Consider the following 26,986-nt stretch of genomic DNA (forward strand, 5'->3'; position numbering starts at 1 on the left):
TAGTCACTGCAAAACCCTAGCCTTAGGTCCTAAATACTGTTTTAAGCCGAACCTGAAACCAATAGACGTTTTAAGTTTGCCGCGTACAATCACTAGACTTGTTTCTGAAGAAGAGCGTTCCCACTGCATTTCAGACTGCGTTGCTAGCATCAAGGGTTCTAATATGCATCTCAAGTGTTCTGATCCTATCCGGCCTTTGGTTAATTACTGTGTCGAGAAGAAACTTAGGCCAGTAATTTCAGATAAGGAAGGGTATTTTGTAATTATGCCGGACAGTTTGTTCTCAGAAAAAGCATTAACAGCCATAGAAAAGAATTTTAGGACGGTAAAACTTAAGCCATCGGTAGTTAGGCAACGTGCTGTCGACCTTTTGTTAAGACACAATCTTGAGAGAATAGCTTGTAATGTCAAGAAGGCTAATTCACTTACTTTAGAATTGTTTTTTTTTTTCAGCCAAAACACATAAGAACGAGATTCCGTTTCGAGCAATCGTTTCAGAGCAAGGCACCTGGCAAGTCGCTCTATCTAGTTATTTGCAGAACTGCTTAACCTCTTTGAGTTTTTCAGACCCTTTTCGTATGCGTAATTCTCAGGCGCTAGTTCAGTTCCTCTCAGAGGAGAACCCCGGCTGTTGTAAAGCTTTCAGTATGGATATTGAAGACCTATATTATTCTTTGCCGCATAAGGACTTGTTAAAATGTGTTAATGAATGTATTAACGAACAAGGCGACCAGACGGTTTTCACCGATAAATGTGGTGTTTCTACCGGGGCATTTCTAGAAATCCTTTCCATGTATTTAAAGTCGACGCTGGTAGGTTGGAAGGAAGGCGTTTATGTGCAGAAATCAGGGATATGTATTGGTTCTAAGGTTGCTCCGGTTCTTAGTGATTTATACCTTAGCAAGATTGACACTCTTTTGGAAGGCGCCTTAGGTAATTCGGTTATTAAGATTTTTCGTTATGTGGACGACTACTTGATTTTTTGTAGTGATGAGGACCTTGAAAAGGTGGTAACTTCCGTGAGCGAAAAATTTGAATTAAATGGAGGAGGGCTGAGCTTTACTAAAGAGGTGCCTCAGAATAATGGAATACAATTTCTAGACATTTCCTTAACGTTCCAGAAGAACCACGTGTGCTGGCAGTATTCTCCTAGATCTTCCAAACCGCTGTTAAATTTTTCGTCGAAGCACTCGAAGGTTGTAAAAAAACGGCATCGCCATGTCTTGCCTTAAGTCAGCCCTCACCAAGTCATGTGAGCACAAAATGAGTGATAGCTTTAGCGCACAGGTTACGCGTCTTTTAGATGTAGGGTATCCTCGTGATGCAGTGGCCACAGTCGCTGAGCGTTTAAAGAAGTCTATTGTGTTAAGTCCGAGCATGGTTGCAGAAAGCGATAGGAAGAAACGTGTCGTAGGTATTCCGTACATTCATTGCATATCTCACAGGCTAAAGAAAGTAGGAAGTAGATACGGCGTTAATGTTGTTTTCACGGCTGCCAATAAGCTAGGTAAGATTTGTGCCGCTGTGCAGAGGAAGAATGTGCGAGTAAAAGACAAGAAGCGGACCGATAATTGTTTCGTAAAACACACCAACAAATTCACTGATTGCCGTACGAGTGTGGTGTATAAGGTCCCTTTCAGCTGCGGCCGCTTCTACGTAGGACAGACGGGCAGATGCATTAACCAGAGATTGTTGGAACATAAGAGATCGCTAACAGGAGGCTCACTTTCTAATCTATCTTTACATTGTCGAGATTGTAAGTGCACGCCAAAATTCGATGAATGCGCAGTGTTGTACCGGCATAGAAATGAAGAAACGCGCCTGATGATTGAAGCATGGCATATCGAGAATAGTGGTAGCGCATGCGTGAGCCAACCGTCGATTAACTTGCATAAAGATGAAATCAAATGCCTTAACAGTTATCTTCCACGTAGACCGCCATGCGTGCCGGAGTGATAGGTTCGCCGGTTGCATGGGCATGCGCAGATAAGTTTTCGTGCCTTCTTTCTTTTCAGCCGTTGTGCGTCTCGTCAGTTGTTAGTCGGCGTTTGTGGTGTCCTGATCTCTTTCTTGTGTCCGTGTTTGCACGCCCTGTCTCTCTTTAGAGTGGAAATAAATGTAACCGTCATGGTTGCGCGCAAGAAACCCATGTACAGCCTTACAATTTTTATTTATATATAATATCGCGTGAGCGCTGATTCATGTACATATTGGCACATAGTGTCGGCGAGAAGTATAAAGAGACATGCTGCACAATATATGGCCGATACTTTACAACACTGGTTGCTCACGCAGATATGAAAAGAAAAATGGAAAGGTGGTCGGTACAGAATGTAGGGAACGTATCCACAAGGCTTCTCTTGCGTAAGAGCGTTTCTCAGACAGGCGAGGCGCACGAGGCGCGTGCTGTTCATTCATGTACGTGATAGCGAGAAGGTTGCCGTGGAGATGGTCAACCGCGGAAGGCAGTTATATAACCGAAGTTTCGTAAAGTCGGACTGATCCTCTAGAAACAACAAAATATGACCACCCTGGGTAATATTAGCCTGTCAATATTGGTTCCACTAGCTAGTGCGCACAATAGGCATAAACTGAAACTGGAACCCGCATAAGGTCTATTTTGCATACACATGCTGCGTGCTGCACCATATATGTAAAATACGCTGCAATACGTTCCGTCCCTGAACTGAAGTACGACAATACCGTTCATATACTCGCAAAACTCCAGCAGTGAAGTCCCAGCAATGAATACATACGCTTGTACTAGGAAGAGAGAGATGGAGAGAGCATAGAAATGCATAGAGGTTGACCAGAGGTAGTTCCGATTAGCAATCTTGCACGGGTGCGGGAGGTGCGACAATAAAAAGAAGAGAGCTGATAGGAGAGTCAACGAAAAAGAAACAATCACAAACAAAGTATACGCGTACACAGAACAGCGATAGCGGGCGGAGCTGTTAAAGAGGGTTCTGAACCATTCTTCCAAGTAATCACCGAATGACCTCAGTATCAGAGTTTATTGCCTCGCGAATCGATTGCCGCGAAAAATTTATCGAGTCCGTCAATAACGACCTGAGTTAAAGGGATCTGTCGCACGCTTTAAGCGCTTTCTCTTTTCCTCCTACCGACGAGCGCGCTGGAAACTACACGGAGCGGGATGGCAAGAGGGAGAGAAGTTACGTCAGCGGGCGTCATGACCTTGAGCGCGCGTGAACAAACGCGATCGCTCCATGGATCGCTCTCTCCCGCTGCGATTCGTGTGCGCGAGTGTGGCTACTGTGTAATGTTAGCACACTATGGAGCACGTCGCCGGCACGTGGCGGCACCCCATGGCAAAAAGCGCATCTGATCCGAACGCCGCTCTTGATATATGTCGGCTATTGGCCAATAGCATGCTGTCTGTTGTTCGACGTCAAGCGCCCCGCCAACCGAAGAGTGAGAACGGCCCTCTGTGTGAAGAGAGCACGCTGGAAATAACGGTGACTTCGCGCTCCGCTTCTAAACTCTCGTTACCGCGCACGACTGCAAGGTTTGGCTGAGCTGGTCAAAGCAGTGTCTGCTTTCCGCAGGATGTGTTTTCTCACCAAGCCTAAGGGACGGTTCCCGACTCCTTTAAAAGGAGAGATTGTATCTACTTGCCTACAACTAACCTACAAGTTAAGCAATTGAACATGATAAGCCAAATACGGTGCCACTAATGGCGAACACACTGACACATTAAAACGAGGTAAACATTTGACAGATGTCTGTCTGGTTGGGAAGGTAAACTGAGAAAAAGTTTAATTAAAGTCCAGCCAAACTAACCTAAACCACGAGAAGCCCGACGTTTCGGAACCAGCCCGGTTCCTTAGACATTCAGAATGATGGGCCCAATGGCGATCCCACACAAGACGGGCCACGTCAACGCGCCCACCCTCAAATATGCTCTTGATAGCACTACCAGGACATGCACGTTATATTTTTGCATATTTCGGGGCGAAAAAAGTGCAGTATCTTAAACAGTCATGTACTAGTACGTTTGCGCCTGCCCATGCTCGCAAATACCTGGAAATACTCGCATTAAACGCCGATAAATGCCGACACGGTTTTCATTCGTGCTCATCTTGCGCACAGTACCCCAACACGAGGGCGGACACGGTATCGACCGTTGACCGAGACGCGGTGCTTTCAAATATGGCTCGCGTGCGCCGTCCCGCTCTCTCGTCTCGCTCCATGTAGAGACCACGTGTCTTCATCGAGATTCCGCGACGCAAATGCGCAAAAAAATTTTTTTTTTTCAATGCGCCAGGAGAATATAAATACTGTAAAGGGGGGAAACGAGGGAGGGGCACATCTCAACCGAAGTTTGCGATCCCGGCGACTCTTGTTTTCCATGCCTGCTTGCCAATGGATTGCACTATACGGATTCATACACGGAGCGCGTTTGCTGCAGCACGCGATCTGCACGGACCCAGTGATTGCGTGGAAGCTTTGTGCAGGGATATTTTGGTATTACTAGAGTTCTAGCAAAATTTTCCAGCAGTGATGACAGGACCTTCTCATGACCACGCGGGAGGATATAGATGGTATCGAGGGCTCAACGGCTCGTAATTACTGTTTACTGAAAGTGAGTTAAAGAAACCGAAGTTACTGGAGCGCTGGAATTTTTTTTTTTTTTTGTACATTAGTATGACAGAGAATCTTGCGGACCGTGTTGTTCTCTGCTTGTTGATGAGTGGAAAGATGAGGCCTTGCTTCATAGGCTAAGTAAAGCGTATATCTTGGCTTCTTCACGGATTCGAGAGGAAAAAAATTATAAAATGGTCTTAAAATGGTGCGCGCGACGAACAAATGTGGTTACACGTACAATGACCCGCGGCAGCAAGCAGGCGAGATTAACGAGGTGCTAAGCGAGGAATGATAAAACTTGTGAAAAGGCTCAACCTAATTCTAGGTCGTCTTAGTTCCAGGTTATCACCATGTGCTTCCGATTTTGGTTTTGTAAAGCAGGTGTGAAATGAATAATCTGAGTAGATGCAGCGACTTGCGCGGTTTTGTACTGCTTCAAGTGCTTTAGAAGCGTTATCGATGTAGGTCCCAAATGTGCTCAAATGTGTCTGCAAAGGATTACGAAAAGCGAAACGGCCGGAAAGGACACACTCTGGGTGTGTGCGGCCGCCCCCCTTTGTGTATTCTTTTTCTGGCGAAATTTGTCGTGTGCATTATTGCGTGCGTCAAGTGATTGAGATTTCACATTTCTATCTTGTTTTGTAGCTTTCCTGTGACCGATCAAAAGTGCACCATGATTCATGCTGTATATACGCGCACACATGCAAGCACACGAACGAACATATATAAAGGTGAAACCGGATCACCCCTTCCCCTCCCTCCGAAAGAAAAAAATTCGGTTATACGCCCCTGTAAGCAGTCGTTCATGTCCGAGGGGTACCGCAGAAAGCAAGGTGGCAGGTAGGAGGTTGTGTCTAGAGTAACTGTGTACGCTACCTTTAGGTAGCAGAGTTGCGCATCTGTCTTCCAAACGCCGCTTGCAACCATGCATTGCGGAGAAGCTGACGCTCCGGCTAATTTCTTTCATTACTCGACGCTGCCGCAGTCCGACATTAGAGGGACGATTATGGGCAGTCCAACGGGCCCGCGAAGCGGCCGAAAGGCTAGGTCTTTCGGTCCCAACGTGGGAGCGGCCCGCTTCGGGCTAGGAAACTATAGCACGACCTATTGGACCTCAATAAAGTTCTTCCATCCATCCATCGACGCTGCCGCTACAGCGAACATAAGTAACACTAGTCATCGACAGCCAATGCTCATCGCCGGTCTTCGACACGCCAGACATGTAATTCGGCGACACGGTAGGCATGTCGCCTGCAAAAACGGAGTGCGACTTCACCGCATAGCTGTGGTTGCTAGCCAGACCTATTCGCAACTCTGCTACCTAAAGGTAGCATATACAGTAACTCTAGTTGTCTCGAGCTCATAACGCCCCCTCAACGCCCCCCCCCCCCCCCTCTTGCTTGTATTTGTTCTTTGTGTGTGTGCTTTTCTTTATACTGCGGTATTGTCGGAACTTGGAAGCCGGCAGAAGCGGCCATTGTCCGCGAGCCTTTTATACATTGGCACTAAGTAGAAGCAACTGCTGGCACCTGGGCAAACGCGCATTGTCTTCCTTAATGAGGTGCTCGCAATATCTGCGGGCTGTCTTAATAGCACCGCGCCTTTCATTCGCCAAACGCGCAGTGTAGCATGTCTTTCGTTTGTAATTAATTCCCCGTGCACCATTCATTCTCCTGTTCCACTTTCCTCATATGTTTCGCCCTGCACGCTGATTCATTTACGCGCTCCATTCGATGCGCGCATCGGTGTTGTGCTTCCTTTCTTCCCTGCCAATGTATATGGGTGGTCGTAATTAAAAGGAACTTGGAGAATTTTTTTTTAATGAGCCGCCGAGCTCAGCTTTTTGCAAATTCCATTAACAGAAAAGGAGGCTTAGAGACTTGTGCTGTGTATCTTAAGGCACTTTGAACGGGTCTTGAACCAACCCCGAAGGCTCGGTGAAAAAACACTGTCTAGGGAATGGAAAAAACGCCATGCCTGCGTGGAAAGCGCTGCACATTCACAGCGAAAGCTCGAAGAGCGGCATTTCTAGAGCCCGTTATAAACTCTCTTGTGGCTACTAACACTACACTAGCAACGTATCCACTCATAGGCGTGCGCAGGGTTCCCCATTAGGGGGGGCGAAGGTAAAGTCCCTGGATATTTTTGGGAAAGCACCGTCTTTCTTTTTACCGAGCCGCCACGCCGAGCACCCTCCTCTCCCGCCTTCCACCTCCCCGCTTCACGGGCCGTCGCCTGGGAAAAGCGCGCGTTATCTGTGTTAGCTGAAACACGGGGCTGGAATAATCACCCATTCTATCCTACGCAGTGGAAATCCTGCTTCGCTCGGCCGCGAACGTCGAAGGCGCGTGGCCTTTCGTCGCTGGAATAGCTGCTGTGCTATCACCGCCCCTTGGTCTACCCTGGAATCGCCGATACTGCGCATGCGCTGGAGCAACTGACGTCATGGCCTACAAGCTATAAAAGACGGCAGCTTCGGCTCACTGTCACTCATTGCAGAGCAGTCCAGGCAGCTGAAACACGGGGCTGGAATAATCACCCATTCTATCCTACGCAGTGGAAATCCTGCTTCGCTCGGCCGCGAACGTCGAAGGCGCGTGGCCTTTCGTCGCTGGAATAGCTGCTGTGCTATCACCGCCCCTTGGTCTACCCTGGAATCGCCGATACTGCGCATGCGCTGGAGCAACTGACGTCATGGCCTACAAGCTATAAAAGACGGCAGCTTCGGCTCACTGTCACTCATTGCAGAGCAGTCCAGGCAGCTGAAACACGGGGCTGGAATAATCACCCATTCTATCCTACGCAGGTATGTGTGCAGAACACATTTCTTAGTCACTAGGACTTCTAGCTTTTATGTAGCTCCTGGACTGCTCTGTACTACAGTTGTACTAACCCTTAGTGTACTTGTGAACAGATGAAACATGGGTGACAAGGTGCCGACGACAATAAAAGAGGTAGCTAAACTCATTGCCGAACTTTCGGCTAAGGTAGACACGCACAACAGTGATTTGAAATCTGAGGTGCAAGAGCTCAAACAAACAATTCAGTTCATGGATAGCCATTTTGAGGATCTAAAGAAAACGCTTGAGACGCTAAAAAGAGATAATACAGCCTTAAAGAAAGATAATGCTGCACTGCGTGAGGGCCTTGATGCAGCACGCTGTGAAATAAGAGATCTAAAGCAGTACAGCAGACAACAGAATCTTGAAATTAAAGGGCTACCAATAAAAAAAGATGAAGACCTGGCTAGTAGCATTATATCATTTGCTGAAAGGTTTGCAGTACCAATAACTTCGGAGGAACTTGATGTGGTTCATCGAGTGCCCTCAAAAGACAAAACAAAACAAAATGTGGTCGTGAGATGTCGGTCACGCTCAACCCGCAACCGAATCCTTCAAGCGGTGAAAAAGAAGAAAATTACCCCAGCAGATTTCGGTTACGAAGGCGATGGACCTGTATATGTAAATGAACATCTGTGTGCGGAGAATAAGATTCTATTGGGAAAGGCAATATCGAGGAAGCGTGAAAAAAATTGGAAATTTGTTTGGTTTTCCAATGGAAAAGTTCTGGCAAGAAAAGCTGAAAATTCCAATGTCGTTCATATCCGATGTGAAAACGATATCTCTCTAATAATCTGAATCAAAAAAGCTTGTCTGAAATGGACGTCGAGATACAATCTGCAAGCCATTTTGCAGAAGTGAATTCTTGCCATAGCCTCATCCATTGTAATATACGTAGCATACAGAAAAACATGGATCATTTCTGTACTTTACTTTCATTACACGCTTTTGATTTTGACTACATAGCTGTTTCCGAAACTTGGCTAAAACAGAGTGAAACTTACAGCATACCTGGTTACAATTTCTTTTCCACTGCGCGACACGCCTCCCACAGAGGTGGTGGTGTAGCCTTATTTGTAAAATCTGGTATACCTTGCAGTGTTCTTGCTGATTACTCAAAATCGTATTCATCTGAGCTTGAAATTATTGCTGTTAGATGTCAAGATGAAGTAATCATAGTGGTTTATCGCGCCCCCAGGGAAAAATTATCAGACTTCATGCAACATTTTGAAAGGTTACTACAACATGTAAATACGCTCAAGCAAAAAACAGTAATATGCGGTGACTTCAACATAGATACCCTAAAGGACTACCATTCAGAGTATTACAACATGATATTGTCATACGGGTTTCATAACGTTATATTTGCACCAACACGTGTCACGCCAAAATCATCGTCTTGTATTGATCACATTTTGTGCAACTTCGACACTGGAGAAGCATGGTGTGCTACTTATGACGCAACTATAAGTGATCACTCCCCTACGACTATATTATTCCCAGTCACACAGGTTCCCCGCATTAAATCACGAGACACCCATAGTCGTATTTCTTTCCCAGCCCTTCGGGCATGTCTACAAAGTACTGAATGCATTTATTCACCAGAATCTTTGCTATCTGTCGAAGTATCTACTCCAGACGTTAATGCTTCCTATTCCAAGCTAAGTAAATGCTTAAGTGAGGCCTTAATGAAATCAACAACTACTAAGGACAAAAAGTATTATAGAACACCAATTTGCCCATGGATGAATCGGCCCATTTTAGAACAAATAAAAAAGAAAGATTTTTGGCATTCAAAGGTAAAAATGCACAAGAACAATGATTATTACTTACAGCAATTCAGAGTTGCCCGTAATAAAGTAACAGCGCTGATTCGAAAAAGAAAAAAAGAATATTACACGAACTTGATAACGAAAAATTCAGGTGATTCACGAACAACATGGCGTATTATAAATTCGGTTCTTAAACCGTCTGCAAGCTATATGACCATGCCAGACATTGAGGTTCTCGGAATATCATTAAGTACCCTAGTTTTGACGTTTAACACTTACTTTTGCACCTTCAGTTCTCGACTGGCGGCTACGGCGATCAGCGAAGAATACATTAAATACCCTCCTCGTAACCCTAACACATTTAAGTTTACTGATATAACGGCTGGTGAAATTGTGGCTGTAGTTTGTGGTATGCCAGTTAAGTTTTCAGTCGGATGCGACAATATACCTTCTTTAGCGCTAAAGGAATGCATTGACATCCTTTGTGTGCCTCTAGAAAAAATCTTTAATTTATCATTTTATACGTCTACGTACCCCGAACTTCTTAAGTTGTCAAAGATTATCCCGATTTACAAGGCCGGTGACAAAAACATACCAGAAAACTACCGTCCCATTTCCATTTTAAGTATCATAAATATTGTGTTTGAAAAATTAATAGTTAAACGAATCATGTCTTTCCTAGAACACGAAAGTATTCTTACAACCTGTCAACATGGGTTTAGAAAGGGCAGGTCAACCGACACAGCTGTTTTGTCACTTTCTGAACTTATCAATTTTCACTTAGATAACAATAGAACAGTGGTAGGTATATTTCTCGATATAAAAAAAGCCTTTGATACTGTCAACCACAACATATTATTAAATAAACTAGAATGCTATGGCTTTCGTGGAATGTGTCTTGAGTTCTTTAAAAGCTATCTGGAAAACCGTAAACAAACAGTACAATTAGCCAATACCCAATCAGAGTTTCTTAATACAACTATAGGAGTACCCCAAGGTTCTGTTCTTGGACCAATATTTTTCTCGCTGTTTATTAACGATTTGCCTAGCGTGGTACAAAACTTTTCCATATTTATGTATGCTGATGATACAGCTCTCATATGCGCTCAAGATTCTTTTAACCATACCATAGCATCCGTGAACTCGGAGCTTGTTGATATCCACCAGTGGTTCTCTTCAAATAGACTAACATTAAATACACAGAAAACCAAGTACATTGTGTTTACTTCACCACGCAAAACCCTTGAGGAACACACATGCACACTCACACTAAACAATTCAGCGCTGCAAAGAGTACATTCGATAAAATACCTAGGCGTTATCCTTGATGAAAATTTTAACTGGAAACCACACATTGCCGAAGTCTGCAAAAAATTGAGTAAAGCTTGTTTTCTTCTATATAAGTGTCGAGACCTTTTTGATTTACCGACTTTACGCATAATTTACTTCAGCGTATTCCATAGTCAATTAAACTACTGTGTTGTTACCTGGGGTCACACTTACCGCACGTACCTAGAACCGGTCATAAAACTTCAAAAAAGAGCAATACGATTTATAACGAATTCAGACTATACGGCACACACGCTACCACTCTTCCGAAACCTAAATATCATGCCGTTCAGCACACTAATAGATTATAAAACAGCTCTCATGGTCCATTCTAGTATAAACACTAACTATCCAGTTTTCTCATCAAATTTTTCATGTTCCAGTTATGCAAGCCGTAACAAAGTAAAAGGAAACTATCTTACTCAGCAAACAAAGAATGTATACGGTAACAGAAAACTTACAGCTAATGGAATCGCCGTGTGGAATACCCTTCCACTAGAAATAAAACAGAATAAGAATTTCTCTCTTGCACTCAAAAAATATTTATTAAATAAAATATAGACGCCCAAATGTTACAATGTTAGAAATAGCTATATTAAATACATTTTCAAAGAAAGTTATGGAACATGCTATTGCATTACTTATGTGCACGCTCATCTGCAATTATATAATATGTATGTATGCATTAGAATCTAGTTCCTATCAGTACTTACTCGGTATTGTTATGCTGTCCAGATATATATGTCATGATTAGTTTTCATAGTATCCCAATGTCATTAACACTTTTTTGATGCGCTCATTTATTGTTGTGAAGTTTGATATGCTCTTCTCAAACAATCCCTTGCATACCTTTCTTTTTTTTTTTTTTCTCTCTCTTTTTTTTTTCTGCCTGCATCCATGATTATTCGCCAAGCACTGTAAATACATTACGTTATGTTCACTTTTCCATGTGTAAAATATTTGTATTTGTAAACTTTCTTTTGTGCATGCCCTTTTCTAAATTACTTTTTTGAATGAATCCCAACTAGCCTTTGGCTAGGGATTCAGATGCATTTTTTACACTGTTGTATACTGTACACTATTTTTATGTCAATAAATTCAATTCAATTCAATTCAATTCAATTCAATTCTTGATAGGAAAGTGGCGCGAGCCGGGTTATAGGGCCGGCGCCCGCACGGAGGTCCTTTGGGAGAGGAGATAGATACGGTTTGGACACTTGGGAGAGGAAGGTTGGACACTTGGGAGAGGATATGGAGGAGAGTGTCGCTACTTTCTATATATCAAGGGACTTTAGGCGAAGGTTCATCGCAGCGCCCCCCCCCCCCCTACTAAGTCAATGTATGGGGCAGATTTTGCGCCCCCCCCCCTTTTATTTGACTAGAAGGGTCAATGTACAGGGCAGATTTTGCGCCCCCCCTCTTGGGGGATTAGGGGGGGGGGCCGCCCCCCCTGCCCCCCCTGTGCGCACGCCTATGTATCCACTACGCCACAAATCATAATTTTTGTGAAGTTGGGAAGCACCCACCACGACATTAATCGTCATTCTGCGGAGAAGCGAGGTACCATCTTGATGCGATGGCTGATGACGATGAAGAATTATGACTGAGCTTTTGTAATGGGTTGGAAGCTTTAAAGGACCCACTAGTTACTTAATTCGCATTGTGTGACACCTGGTCGTTATGTCACTCTCCCACCACGCTCTATAACATACGCTAACATGAGAAAGAGATAGAGAGAGGGAATTAACTTTATTGAAACCCTGAGGAAGTGGATCATGGGAGCCTTATGGGCTTCCTTGGCAACCAATAGAAGTGCACATGCAAGGAACCCACTACGCTATATATCGTCATAATTTTCGTGAAGTAGAGAAGCAGCCACTATGCAATTTTTCGTCATTCTGCGGAAAACCGTGGTACTTGCTAAACACCTGTAAGGCATTTTGTGCACTTTGGTGATGCTGTGGCTGATGACGATGAAGAATTATGGCAGAGCCCTTTGTAATGGGTTGGAAGCATTCAACAACCCACTCGTTGCGCAATTCGCATTGTGTGACGCCTGGTTACAGAATTCGCGTTGTGTGAGGCTTGGTTGTTGTTTTACTCTTCTACCACGCTACATTACATATGTTAATGTGGTTCCTTCCCGACATGAAGCCTGCGTAGGGTTCTTCTGCAAAGCAGTTTCAAGCACCGGCCGTTTGGAACGGTTGTGTTTTTGATGTTCTCCGCTACAAAGGATCAATCGGCTTCAAGCCGAGGTACTGCCCAGGTTTCTACCAGCAGTAATGACTACCGTATCGTCCTGCCCCGTCTTCCTACTGGTAAGCTCGTCGCTGACTCCGTTTTCCTGCATGCAGACCTTGCTGGCCGTCCATACCGAGCGCAGGACTTTCGAGATGCCCTCCGGAATATCATAGATCTTGCTGATATAACCTCGATCGGACAGTTTCAAATGTCACATGTCTGGATGGTGACTTGCAGGACTGCGCTATCTAAAGTGAAGATAGTAACCTGTGGTGAATTATTTGTTCGAGGACGAAGATGCGTCGTTATAGACCCTGAACCCACGGAAGTTAAAATGAAGCTATTATGGCTCCCTGAACGCCTGGAAGATATTTATGTGCACGAAGCCTTTCAGCCTTTCGGAAAGATCAAGTCGATTTCAGCGGAAACTTGGAGGGTGTCAGAAATGGAACAGATGAGGACCCTTAACCGAGACGTTGTACTGGCACTTGGTGACGGAATCCGTGTCTCCGACATCCCGCATCTACTCTCAGTTTGTGGTCTACAAAGCCTAGTGCTAATTCCCGGCAGGCCACCTTTATGCCTTCGTTGCAACAAAGTAGGACATATTCGTCGACACTGCAGGACACCACGCTGCGATGATTGTCGGCGGTTTGGACATACGGCTGAAGAATGTGTGGCGACGTATGCCAATAAATTACGACATCGCATGCGACCACCTGAAGATGCGTTTCCAGAACATATCATGGACGCTACGGAAGTCCTCGATGCAACGGGAGACCTTCCATGTGCTGCCGCCGCTGAGCCCTGTGCTGTTGACAAAGACGCAGCTAGTGACTGTGCTGGAGCGGAGAAATCTAAACAAGCGTCAAACACCGTAGATGTGACAGACAGCGGAGAGAAGGAAGCGGTACCTGCACATGAGTCAGTCTTGACACAAAAGGAAAGCCGCAGCAGTAGTGCTGACGTAGAAACACCACGTGAGAAGCTAACTAGTGCCGATGTGCGAGAATCCGTCGATGTTTCCATAAGTAAGCGCCCTGCATCGTCAAACCCTGAGACGAGTGAGGAAAGTGATTCGGCGGTTGGCCCAAGACAATCACGACGTCGGAGATCATCAAAGCATGCAGGAAAGTGCAGACGTTCAAGATCAAGGAGGCCTGGTGGCGGTAACGGGGAGCATTCACGCGCCCCTTCCCCACCAGACCGGCGTATGCAGCTCTGATAAAAGTGTAGACACCATGGCGCTGCCTCAGAAAGTCACTTTTGCAACGATCAACGTATGTGGACTTCGATCCAAGCAGAAGCAGGTGCAGCTCCGCCGGTTGCTGTTCAGCCATCACCTTGACTTCGTCGCCGTTCAAGAAACGAAGATCGAGAGTGAAGTGGATACGGAGAAGGCCTTGCGGCCATATCTCTCCGTATTTGATGTAATTGTTTCGCACGCTGTAGGCCTGTCGGCGGGCTGCCTTTTGTTTCTTAGGAAGAGTTTACCTTATTCTTCTGTTGCTTATAATGTTGACGCAGAGGGGCGGCTTATACAATGCGACTTTATGCTGTATGGTTTGCCGTGGCGCCTAATCAATGTATATGCCTTCAATGATGCACCGCGGCGCACTAATTTCTTTGAAAGCTTGGCCACTTTGCTAGATCCTGACCGTAACATTCTGCTCATGGGTGATTTCAACTGTGTTTGCAGTCCGTATGATCGTACTGGGTTTAGCCGCAGCGATAAGAGTGCTGAAGTGCTATCTCTGATAGTTCAAAATGCGGGACTTGTTGACATAGGAGCAATGAATAGATTACCCTCATATACACATGCACAGGGTAGTACTCACACTAGAATTGATCGCATTTATGTTTCAGCGCCTCTTATTTCTCGTGACCTGTCATGCAAAACGGAGCCTATTTCGTTCTCAGATCACTGCATTGTTGTGGGGCAGATTGGTCATAACACTCGATCATATTTCAGACCGCAGTGGGCACTCTGGAAACTCAACTCTTCAATTGTGAGTGACCAGGAATTTACTGTGCGCGTGCGCGTAGCCCTGAGGCGTTGCTTGTCGGCTGGCATGCCTTTGTTTGCCTCTTGGGAATTCTTCAAACAAGAAATTCGGACAGTAGCTATCGAAATCGGATCAGTGCGGGGCTTTTACAGAAGGTTAGAACAAAAGATGCTACTAAAGAATCTTGAAAACTTATATGAATTTGAATGTGAGGCGCCTGGTTGTTACACAGACGAAATCGCTAATGCCAAATGCGCACTCCAGAGGTACGACACCTTACGCTACAGAGGTGCTCGTGTTCGATCACGCAATACTCGTACTTTGCATTCAGAGGAACCCACACGTCAAGCCTTACTCGATGAATGCCGCAACGCAAAAAGCAAATTTATACCAGATTTATATTCGCAAGGGTCATTGGTAACTAATACAAGTGAAATCATGACAGAATTTGAAGCTTATTACAAAGCATTGTTCAGCGATTCCTATGAAAAACAGAATGAAGATCTCGTAACGCAGTTTCTGTCATTTGTGACTCCTTTATCTGACGAAGAGTGTGAGTGTATTAGTGGGCCTATCACTTTAAAAGAAATAGAACTCGCCGTTGACCAGTTACCAATGTCGAAAACGCCAGGACCCGACGGAATGTCGGGCGAGTTTTACAAAACCTTTAAATCCTTTCTGTGCCCGGTACTGCTGGACATTTTCACGCAGAGTTTGAATCTGGGGACCCTTCCTCAATCTTTTACAAGAAGCCACACCGTCCTAATTCCGAAATACTCAGATAGAGAAAAGCTTCGTCATGTTGACGGCTACAGACCGATTACACTATGTAACGTTGACTATAAAATTTTTGCAAAAATACTATCAAACAGACTACAATTTGCAATGTCAATTCTTATTGGCGCCCACCAGACCTGCGGCCTGAAAGGTCGTTCAATACAAACCAACATACACATTGCCCGCACAGTATTGGAACATTCTTCCCACTCGTATGACCAACTGGCAATGTTACAAGTAGATTTAGCGAAGGCGTTTGATCGGGTTCGTCATTCCTTTCTATTTTCTCTTTTAGACCATGCTAACATTGGTTCCACTATATTCAAAGGTATAAAACTATGCTACAGTGATTGTTCAACTCGTTTGATTGTTAATGGCCACCTGTCAAAACCTGTGTCGATTCACTCTTCTGTGAAGCAAGGCTTTGTCGCCACTGCTTTTTGCCCTCTATTTGGAACCACTGTGCTTAAGCGTGATTCGATCTTGCAATGTTCATGGTTTCAGTGTTTATGGAAATGAGGTGAAAGTATTAGCGTATGCAGATGACCTGGCGTTTTTTTGTACAGACATTTCCAGCATAACAACAGTGGTGTCCACTATTCGGGAATTCGGAACCATTTCTGGTGCACGAATGAACTTTGCTAAAAGTTTAGGACTGTGGTTTGGCCCGTGGGCTTATAAGCCAACGAATTTCGAGGGTATTGCATGGTCTTGTGTGCCACCGAAATACCTTGGCGTTCCATTGGATGCATATAAGTCAAGCGCACATTATTGGAAAGAACGTGTACCCAGCCTAAAGCGTTACGCCCAGACGTTTATTCCCCATAACCTCTCAATTTTTGGCAGAGCTAAAGCATGCAATCTATTCCTGGCAACAAAATTATTCTACGTACTGCAAATACTACATTGTTCCAGGGTTTACATTCAGAAGTTTCACCGAATCTTTGCTACCTTTATTTGGTCATCAAGTTACGAGCCGATGAGGCGTGACAATGTTTTTAGACCAGTTTGTGCAGGTGGTCTTGGCTTGGTGCATCTCTTTATTAGACAATTGGTGTCCCGTTTTTTCTATTTTCGGGACTGCGATCATCCGTTGCTTCGAACATTTTTACAAGTGAATCTCGTCGATGTTTTACCAAGTTTAGTGGTATCTGCTAATTGTGCCTCGCCTCCCTATTTGCAAGGATTCATGCGTGAAGTGTATGAATCAGTGCGGTTTTTGACAGTAAGATTCTCTAATGACTATTTATTCTCTAGTTCACGAAAAGATCTATATAATGCCATATTAGATATGTTGTTTCCTGCACCTTTGTACCGCTCACTATATGCTGGATTGCCTGGACACGACGTGCTTGTGCGTGTGAAGAAAATGCCTATTTCACCAACATCCAAGACATTCTTCTACAAAGTGCATACACAGACGCTGCCTGTGAAGACCTGGTTAAGCAGCAAAGGCATCTTTGTATCTTCAGTTAACTGTCGCCTCTGTGAAGTTCCGGAAACTATAGAACATTGCTTCATCAGCTGTAAAGACGCCATACTCTTCTGGGACGTTCTACAAAGGGCTTTTAAAAAACAACTCGATTTAAGTTCGTATAGCATACGTTATCTCATGCCACCCAAAAGCCATTCTATTCCTGTTGACATGCTATTATTAATGGGTATGCACAGTTTATGGAAAACTCGCATGTTAGACAGACATGCGGAACCCATGGTATCATCGCGGTTGCATCTCATTCAAATGGCTCTTCAGCTAAAAGACTTTTACAAACAATTAGAGTTTCAACCGGATTGGTGTCCACTCTTCATGAAATATATAGCTTTAATACCCTTTTAGGACTTCTGTGTAACGCTTGTACGCTTGTAGAGACCGCCTTGAATATTTTGTTCGCTATGTATGCTAGTTACACACATTTGTAATAAATACCATGAAAGAAAAAAAAAAAACCGGCATGGCTCTGAGGTAGGACACTGGGCTCCCACGCAGAGGGCCCAGGTTCGAACCTCGTTCTATCCTAGAAAGTTTTTCTTATTTCGTTTTTTTTTCTTAATCCGAGCGATAGTGGTTACGGACACCGGCGGCGGCGGCGGACGACTACGGCGCCAAAAACGGCCCTTGTTGTGATCTCATAACAGCTTTCGCTGTAAAACGCGGCTACGAACAGATCAGTCAAATTTTGTTGTCAAGTGCGGCACGTATAGAGTTCGTAAGCGGAATACAGACTTACCGCTTCCTGAAGCGCCTTCTCTTCATACAGAGGCTCATCCTCACTCTCTTCGAAGCTGCCGGCGGCTGCCAGATTGCGTCATTTAGCGGATTGCTGCCATTGGCCGAGAGTTGACATAAACCAAGAGCGTCGTTTGGATCAGACGCTCTTTTTGTGCTACTATCACTGTGTAGAATAGTTGTTGTAGTTAAATAAACAGGCTGAAACAAGCAAAAGCTTTGTTTTGAGTTATGATATGAATGACGTACTTCCGGGAGAATACAACTGTCGTCCGCCGAACGTGCGCGAGCGTGCTAAACGCAGACCACCCGCGCACGTTAGAGCGAAAATTTAGCCGCACTGCCTTTTCAGCATCGCGGCCTCTGTGCCTTGCTTGTTTCCATTAATTCTGACTTTCATAAGTGGCCTCAAAACTTACGAAGCTCGTGTGCATGTGCAGCGCCGACTTCCAACGCCGCGGACCTCGTGCTGATGCGTGACCACGCCCAGCAGCAAGCCGGTTCTTTAGCAACAAGGCCAGCGAACTGCACCTTGTGAACCATGAGGATTGAAACATAATTTTTTGACAGAGAATGTACAAGATCGGTAACACATTCTACAATTCGAATAATGCACGTCATATCTAAGGTCCCGATATGCGCCTATAAATTCAATTTCTACCGTAAGGTCGGAACAACCTGAAACCGTCTGTTATCTAATTTAAGAACACTTTTGTTTCGAGTCGTCCACTATGAACAAGACGTTCGCCTATCACGAGCACGCGGCGCGCATGCCCGCAAGCGTTATTTTCTGTGTCGACAGAAAATGTCTTTGACGCTACGGCTTTCCAACCGTTGCCATTCTCACGCAAGATGGCGCCTTGCGCTGTCATCGGGTGCAAAGACAGCCGACGTCATGTCCCCAAAGACGCCATATCTTTCCTCCAAATGACTCCTTCCGTTCTGCTTAGCTACAGCGCATCGGCCTTCCATTCATGGAGACGCGTAAAAACGTAACCGTTGCATGCGGACGTGAGTTCACACTCGAAGGCAGCTGTCCTGCAGACGGCTGGTTTCCGAGTTGTACACCTTCGTGGTGAGTCACTGTGAGGGCCGAAACTCATCTCTTGAGCCGTGCGCTCAACCCGTGGTCGGAGCGCGGGATTCAATGGCGTGTTGTCATGTGTGCTACGGACGTACGCTTTCCATCGAGAACAAGCCGCGCACAGAGGACGTACCCAGCCACACGGAGCACGGTCTATAGAAGCGTCTATAGAAGGTCTATAGAAGCACGGTCTATAGAAGCGGTAGAAGCGTCTATAGCTATAGGCGTAAGGGTGCGCCCGTCCGACCAGTATGCGTGCGATGAACGGAGGAAAGAAACAATGCAGGGAGATCGCACAGCGAGAAGCAGGCGTCCGGAAGTGTGGGTTGACGTCGAGTAGTTGCGCCATTCAGCCTAGACTGATGCTTTACCAACACGCCCAGTCTTCAACCTTGACAACAGCGCCCGTCAGTACCGTCAAGTTGCGCGGAAAGAAAAGAACACAACATTGAAGCCAGGTGACGTCTAACGCCGAGGGCGGGGCACCTCCATAGGCGCCGCCGCCTCAACAGAGCCTCGCTCCGTCGTAACGGAGGGTGCTAAGAGCGAGTGCGAAATGAAAATATAGCGGTCACAGTATGTTCGTTCTTACTGCATCTACATATACATCTTTTTGGAAAATTATTTCGAATGTATATCTCTCGGAGGCGTCAAAAGCATTCCAAGGAGTTATTTAATATCAATGCCCAGGGGTGGTTCCTGGCCCCTTTAAGTACGGTACTTTTTCTCAGAGCGTCCAACAGACAACTTGCAAAATAGTGAGCGCTCTCTTCCATGCCGAGGTCGAACTACAAAACTTCGTTGGAAAATAACACACAGCCCGCTGTAGGTGATATCTGACCGCAGTCAGCACCGAGCTGAGTTGTGCACATAGTCACTTATGCTACACGAGATACCGACAACGCTTCTCTTCCCCACTACCGGCCGCGGTTGTCTAGTGGTTATGGTGCCTGACTGCAGACCCGAAGGTCGCGAGATCGAATCTCATCCGCGGCGGTCGCATTTCGATGGAGGCGAAATGCTAGAAACCCGTGTACTTGAGAGGTAGGTGAACGTTGAACAACCCCAGGTGGTCGAAATTTCCGGAGCCCTCCACTACAGCATCCCTCAGAATCACATCGTATTTTTGGGACGTAAAACCCAAATAGTTATTATTATATATCTTCCCCAATGAACAGTAGATCGTGCTGTGTAGAAATGAGAGAAGTAAAGAAAATGTGCTTGGGCGCCAATATATGGCGACTAATTTGGCTTCTTAGAAAATGGCGCAACGTCCGGATAAGTACATTCGCTTGGCAAACAACATTCCAGCGCATGCGCATAACTTTTTTACAAATTGTCTATGATTTGCGTCGATATGTGGAAGAAAGCGCTGGAATTTTGATACACTCTTTGTGCTACAACCGTTATGCATACGCAGTGACAAATGCTACAGCTGAGACGAGCGATTACATATATTTCTTAATGCGTAGCATTATTTGGCAAGTCGGTCCGAAATTATCGCCCGTCCGTCTGCGGAAAAAAAATTGACTGACACCCATCGCCACTGACAGGATTGCTCAGCGTAACTGTTGAAGAGAATGACAAGTGGTATCGCACAACGAATTGAGCGTCTTCACGGCGTGGCCACACGCGCTCAGCTTCTTGGGAGAGGACTGCTGGGTTTTGCCTATAGGCTTGCCGCAAGCACTGGACATCCTCGTTGGGCAGGAATCGTCCAAGATATGCGTAGCATCGGGCCCACGAAATATCATTTGCCAGCCTATCAATTACTAATGGCTTCGTGGGGCCAGAAAGCCGAGTAAGCTCTGCTTCACTATCAAGAGAAACTGTTGTCACTGAACGCCTAAGCTATATAGTGCCTCCTGCGTCGCGAGCGGTCTTTGATAGCGGCGGGGTTGCAGCCCGTAAAGCGCTATCTTTAGCTCCCCAGCCCTCTTGGATCTTATTGAAGTTCAGGAATATGCACAACACCGGTCACAGAAAAGAAATCAATAGCTCGCGCCCATCTAATTTGTTTTTCAGAAGTGTGCATGCACTTTTCTGGCTTTCAAAAGCATACACATTAAAATGTATTTTTCTCTCTACTTTTTTCGTCTTTTCTTTCAGTAAAAATGCGACGGAGCGCAAATGCTGCCGAACCGACAATTCATGAAGTAAGAACTTCCATACTCCCGAATCCCGCATGGTGTATTAACACACGTCTTACACACTTGCCAGCCGCCAACGCAACTTAGTAACGCCAAAGTTGGAGCTTGTTGGCATTGTCCAACAGTACCTGCGTTCCCTTTTCGAAAAGTCGTGCTGTTTATACTTCGAATAAAGCAAGGCAATACGGCCACTGGTTTTCTTGGGAGCACAGACGGCAGGGTGCTGTGCGATTTTGTACATTTCTCCCAGCTGTTTAAGGTCTTAAAAAAAAGCCAGGCCTGTTCGGAAAGCACAACACAGTCACAGCGAGAGCTGCGAAAGCTGGAAGAGTGGTATTTCTAGATCCCGTTGTAAACTCTCTTGGGGCTACGAATAGAGGTACACTTGCAAGATGCCCACTACGCCATAAACCATAATTTTTGTGAATTTGGGAAGCACCCACAACGTCATTATTCTTCATTCTGCGGAGAAGCGAGGTACCTGCTGATGATTTGTAAGGCATTATGTCCACTTTGCTGATGCGGCGGCTGATGACAATAAAGAATTATGGGTGAGACCTTTGTAACGGGCTGAAAGCTTTAAACGACCGACTAGTTACGAAACTCGCATTGTGTGACACCCGGTCGTTATTTCATTCTCCTGACATGTGTTAACGTGAGAAAGAGAGAGAGAGAGGGAAAGAACATTAGTGAAGCCCTGGGGAAATTAATGATGGGGGCCTTATGGGCTTCCTTGTCAACTTATGCAAGTGCAATTGCGAGGTACCCACTGCCCTACAAATCATCATAACTTTCGTGAAGTACAGGGGTGTACCCACTATGTCATTTTTCGTCATTCTGCGAAGAACCGTGGTACCCGCTACACACCTGTAAGCATTATGTGGACTTTGTTGATGCTGCAGTGTGCCTGATGACGACGAAGAATTATGGTAGAGCCATTTGTAATGGGTTAGATGCACTCAACGACCCACTCGTTGCGCAGTTCGCATTGTGTGACGCATGGTTACAGAATTCGCGTTTTGTGACGCATGATAGGGTCTTTTTGTAAATGCGTTTCAAGCACCGGCATTGCTCTGAGGTAGAATATTGGGCTGGGTCGCAGAGGGATTTTTCTTATTTCGTTTATTTTTTTTTTTTCTTATTTCGCGCGATAGCGGTTATAGACACCGGCGGCGGCGGCGAACAACTACGGCGCCAAATACGGCGGTTGTTGTGATCTCATAACAGCTTTCTCTGTAAAAGATTGTAAGATGAAGCGCTACACCAGTGAAGACTGATAAATTATTCTTTGGCAAATATACCGCAATTCATTTCGTCATCAGAGGTCCATGATTAGAAGAGAAAAATGAAGGTGATAGTTTCATCACGAATTTCGCGCCTAAACCCCGAATGTCACTGTGACATCGCGGATTTCGAAGCCCTTCTTTTTCATATTTCGGCCGTTTTGCATCAAGTGAATTTCCTACAATTTTTTACGTCAACTCCTTGGCTCCATTGGAAGACAATGCAATTCGTTTCAAAGTATCACACAAGCTCTGGCTGACGCCGTCAAAATCTACGACATCACGGCGAGTTTGTGCGGGAACCTCAAGGCAGCGTCACCATCTGTACTTCCTTCGTTTTCAAGCGGCAGTAGTATAGTTCTTTAGGTATCGTGAAATCGTTTCGCTCTTCATAGAGTCCCTTTAAAGCTCACCCGTTGGCAGTGACATCTTCCTTTCTTCACAGCAGGAACACCGACAGCTGTCATATAAATGAAGCGCAGTGCAGCTTCTGGATGTCTCTGATTCAGGATGAAGTATATGCATTTACGCCAGAAATTATGTAGGAGGACACGGTTGCACTCAAGAGTTTTTTCTACTGAATTTTCATATCATATATTCCTTTCACGCAAGAGATTCGCTGCCGCCAAGGGTGAAGCCTTACCATTCAGCAGCCGTGCCGATTTCTGATACAGCTGGCACGTGCTGGCTGTACAGCGACTCCGCTTGCTCGTTCATTATGAACGACTCGCGGCCCCGGCTTCGCTCTAGCACTTTCCGCGACTTGCCGCCCGTTGGTGCCCAGGAAAGGCTCCGTTCGCGCTGTCTCTCTCTCTCTCTCTCTCTGCCTAGATGCCATTTCGGGGGATCTGCCCCCTCGCACGGACATCGCCAATAAATAACAACACGGGGGACGCGGTGCGGTATATCAACGCATGCACTGTGGCTGCTTCCAAAGGGGCTAAGAGGTATGCACAAACCTAGTCGCGTAACTCTCGCTAAGCAATACAAATGCCGCCGTTACGGCCGCATTTCTCTTGATCTCGCATAAAGACCAGTTCCGGCGCACGGTATTCCATGTACCGGTGCGTACGCAATCGCAAGAGGGAACGCCAACAGTACAGTGTAGCAAGAGGCAAAGAACCCACTGCGCCCCGGGCGGGAGCTCGCGAACCCCGAACGGTCGCTCATTAATGCGGCCCAAGAAACTCTTCACGGCCTTTGCTTGCCCGCTGCAACCTCGCGCAGATTTTATGCGAGGAACACCAGAGTTGTCTGGCAGGTCGTGAGTGTCTACAGCCAAAAAGTTCACTGCGTGGTACAGCGTTAGCTGGCTGTATACTCGTAGCTGGCTGTAGACAAGCAATGCACGCCAGGCGGCGCCGACTGATCATACAGTACGCGTGTCGCACGGGGGTGGTGAGGGGAGCACAGCTCCAGGTCATTAAGGACGATAGCACAAGTCGCAAGACGTAATATTTAGGTACTATCTAGATCGTCATCATTTCTGTAAAGTTAACAAAAATAAAAGTAATGGAAGAGATAAACAAAAAGAGCTACATTGCATCCCATTCAAGCGCGACCAGGAGATTCAATTACCCCTGCTTTGTCTTTCTCGTCTCTATTAACGTCATAACCCCTCTGTGTAGCTCGTGTTTTTTCTTTATCTCTCTTTCCACTCTTCCTTCAGTAAGAATCACAACCCTTTTCTCTTCTCTCTCGAACAACTTGTTCGTTTCTACACAGTTTCAGCCCCGGAGACACGTCCTCTTTCCTTCCCTGCGATATCTGGATGCCGCTAGTAAATGAGCCTTTCTTCTATTAATCTTTCGATCACTTTTCCGGCCACCACACTGAAGTGAGAGGCATACTCGAAAACAAGCAGCATTTATCTCATTTGTAACCGCGCACATATGTCCCCATTGAGGGAGAAAAATAACAACGCGCGACTATAGACCGCCGATGGAGATTCACTGAAGCAACGATCCCGCTCAGCTCGACTCAGAGCGGAAATTGGAAAGTGCCCGCGCTCGGCGGAAAAATTCCAAATAAAGAAAAAGAAGGAAAGAAGATATGCTTCATTCCCTACCCGTTTATTTATTTATTTCTTCATCTTTTTTGTCACTGCAGCGAAAGGCCCCGTGAAAAACACGATAGATAGCAGGTCATCGCCGGTGAAGTAATCGTTCAATTGCGCAGGGCGAAAGTGGGACATCCTCGACGCCATAAAGTAGCGATCATGCGTGTAGCAGCTGACCACTTAAAGAGACACGCTGAACGGACGGCCTCTTTAGAGCGAATACGTGATCTTCCGAACTTAAAAGTCAGACCTCTCCAGCTTTCGAGACCAATGCATCCAATTTCGCCGAAGCGTGGTTTCCTATGGGATGGGCGCGTGCGCCGCACTGGGGCAGTGACATATCAATGTCCGGACGCTTGGGCCAGACAGTGTGAAAGATGCCCTCGGTTGTAATAATGGCGGAAACGTGGGATGGAAGGGCCATTCCAACTTAGTTTTCATTTTCGGGGGCTCTGGATGTTCGGGGGTCTAGACGTTCTAGACGATCTAGACCACGTCGATTTTTTTCTTTATTCTCAGCTCTCCTGTCAAAATGCGACAGTCACGTCCCAAAATGTAAAGCTTATTGCACAGTGTAATGTGGCGTTCACTGTTAATGTCGACGGAACTAACGAATTCCCGTCCGCCCAGGATACAACGAAAAAAAAAAATCCCATTTAAGATAATAAAACAGGGGCGAACAACCACTCGTAAGACCCTAGCGGCAGTTCTGGGGGGGGGGGGGGGGGGGGGCAAATTCTCTTTGAAAGGCATGCTGTTTATATTAAAGGGGCCCTGCACACCTTTTCAGGTAATTATCTAATGACCACGCTGTAGGAGTTCGTTAGCTACGAATTTCGTGTTGCCAAATTCTTCGAATCCGTCAAGTATAAGCGAAGTTACAGGGATTATCTTTCTTTCTAGCGTCTTTTCTTGTTCCTCAGTTGCCGGCGCCTACTCACTACAGTTGATTGGGTAAGAAGGCGGCGGTTAATGTAAAGCCGAAAATTTTAAAAAGGGAAAGGCAGGGCAAGAGAATAAAAGGCTCCGAGCGCTTTTATTCTGCTTTTGTCTCAAGACAGCACGCTGGAAGCTACAGGGTGAACAAAGTGAGGAATGACAAGGCAGCAAGAAAGAAATTAAGTCTGCGCGCTTCATGCCCTTGAGCGCTTCAGACCCCAAGTGGCGGCACCCCGTGGCGGCCGCGGCATCTCCGCAGCACAAGAAGCGCGACTGTCGTGCGCCGAAACATTTTTCCTGAGTAATCATCGAATGACCACAGTATCGGAGTTTATTGCCTCACGAATCGATTGCAGTGAAAATTTTTCGAATCGGTCAAGAACTGAAAACACCGAAGAAGATTTTATTGATGAGGTAGTCGCACGGTATTTATCTCGGGATAAGCCAGCAATACACCCACATTACACAGGCACCAAAAACGCAGAACTAGACGCAGAGATCAGTGAAGCGGAGCTGAGAGCAGCTTTACAAAAGGTTAATACCAATTCGGCTCCAGGTCTTGACAGTATAACAAACAAGATGATCCGAAATCTCGATTATGCTTCTCTAGAACAACTTACCAAGTACATTAACGACTGCTGGGAATCAGGCACAATACCACAACAATGGAAAACGGCTCAGATTATTCGAACGCCTAAACCAGGCAAGCGGCTACAGTTGGAGAACTTGAGGCCCATCTCGCTCACTTCCTGCCTGGGAAAACTTATGGAACACGTTGTCCTAACAAGACTAACAAACTATCTCGAGGACAACGACGTTCTTCTGCCAACCATGTTGGGCTTCCGGAGAAAGTTGTCGACACAGGATGCAATGCTCCAACTTAAACATGAAATCATAGATAACGCAAGTCGAAACACCAAAGCTGTTCTAGGATTAGACCTAAAGAAAGCTTTTGATAGTATTACGCACGAAACAATATTAAACAGAATAACAGAGCTAGGCCTAGGCCAGCGAGTATACACCTATATTCGAGACTTCCTAACTAACCGAAAATCACGTATTAAAGGGACCCTGAAACGGTTTTGACGATTTTGTACGAACACATTGAGCCGGTTGAGCAAGTCCTAAGGATCGTTTACAGACCGATTTAAGCTCTGTGCGAAAACTGTGTAATTTATTACAAGGTTTTAAAGCTGCGAATCGTCACCGATCACAGCGGCTCAGCCAAACGCGTTTTCCAACCGCCCATTTCCAGTGCGCGTCGTCGTGGAAGCGTGACGTCACGCAGGCGGCTGATCTGATTGGATATGTTCAGTCACGTCACTGAACCTCCTGTGGTCAGCGAGCGTCGTCTGCCTGTGTTACAACGTGCTCCGTGTTGACGTGAGCTGAGCGAGTGTTTATCTCGAGGGGTCTTTATCTGGGCACAATGAATTGACCTAGCCGTGTTGTGTACCATATCTAGCAATTTCTAGCAATTGGTGACTTGTAAAGCTGCGACATCGTGCATCGTGCACCTGGCGAGCGGAATCCCTTCAGCTCGTCGCTGCAATGAGCGTCGCGCTCTCGCTATCCGTTCAACGCCACGATCCACGTTTTTGTGGCTGTAACTTCACCCCTGAAGACACAACCACATTGCCCGAGTTTACGCTTATCGGTGATCGTTCTCGA

At 45.8% G+C, this 26,986-nt stretch overlaps 2 protein-coding genes across 2 annotated transcripts in view; one reads left to right on the top strand and one right to left on the bottom strand.

Moving 5' to 3' along the window:
* Window positions 1-26,986, bottom strand: part of LOC119399288 (solute carrier family 25 member 35) — an 82,925-nt gene that overhangs the window by 10,309 nt on the left and 45,630 nt on the right. The gene's annotated exons all lie outside the window — the stretch shown is intronic.
* Window positions 12,762-18,338, top strand: LOC119379559 (uncharacterized). The gene is made up of 2 exons (XM_037648863.2): window positions 12,762-13,821; window positions 18,241-18,338. The coding sequence occupies exons 1-2, from the start codon at window positions 12,765-12,767 to the stop codon at window positions 18,336-18,338; spliced, it is 1,155 nt and encodes a 384-aa protein (XP_037504791.1). The 5' UTR covers window positions 12,762-12,764.

This window comes from Rhipicephalus sanguineus, chromosome 1 (genome assembly GCF_013339695.2).
Source record: "Rhipicephalus sanguineus isolate Rsan-2018 chromosome 1, BIME_Rsan_1.4, whole genome shotgun sequence".
NCBI lineage: Eukaryota > Metazoa > Arthropoda > Arachnida > Ixodida > Ixodidae > Rhipicephalus > Rhipicephalus sanguineus.

Bases quoted from the DNA above. Each gene is read 5' to 3' on its own strand.
- LOC119379559 (XM_037648863.2), top strand. From the start codon at position 12,765: ATGTTCTCCGCTACAAAGGATCAATCGGCTTCAAGCCGAGGTACTGCC. The intron at 13,822-18,240 runs GTAAGCGCCCTG...GTGCATGTGCAG, and splicing joins ATCCGTCGATGTTTCCATAA to CGCCGACTTCCAACGCCGCG.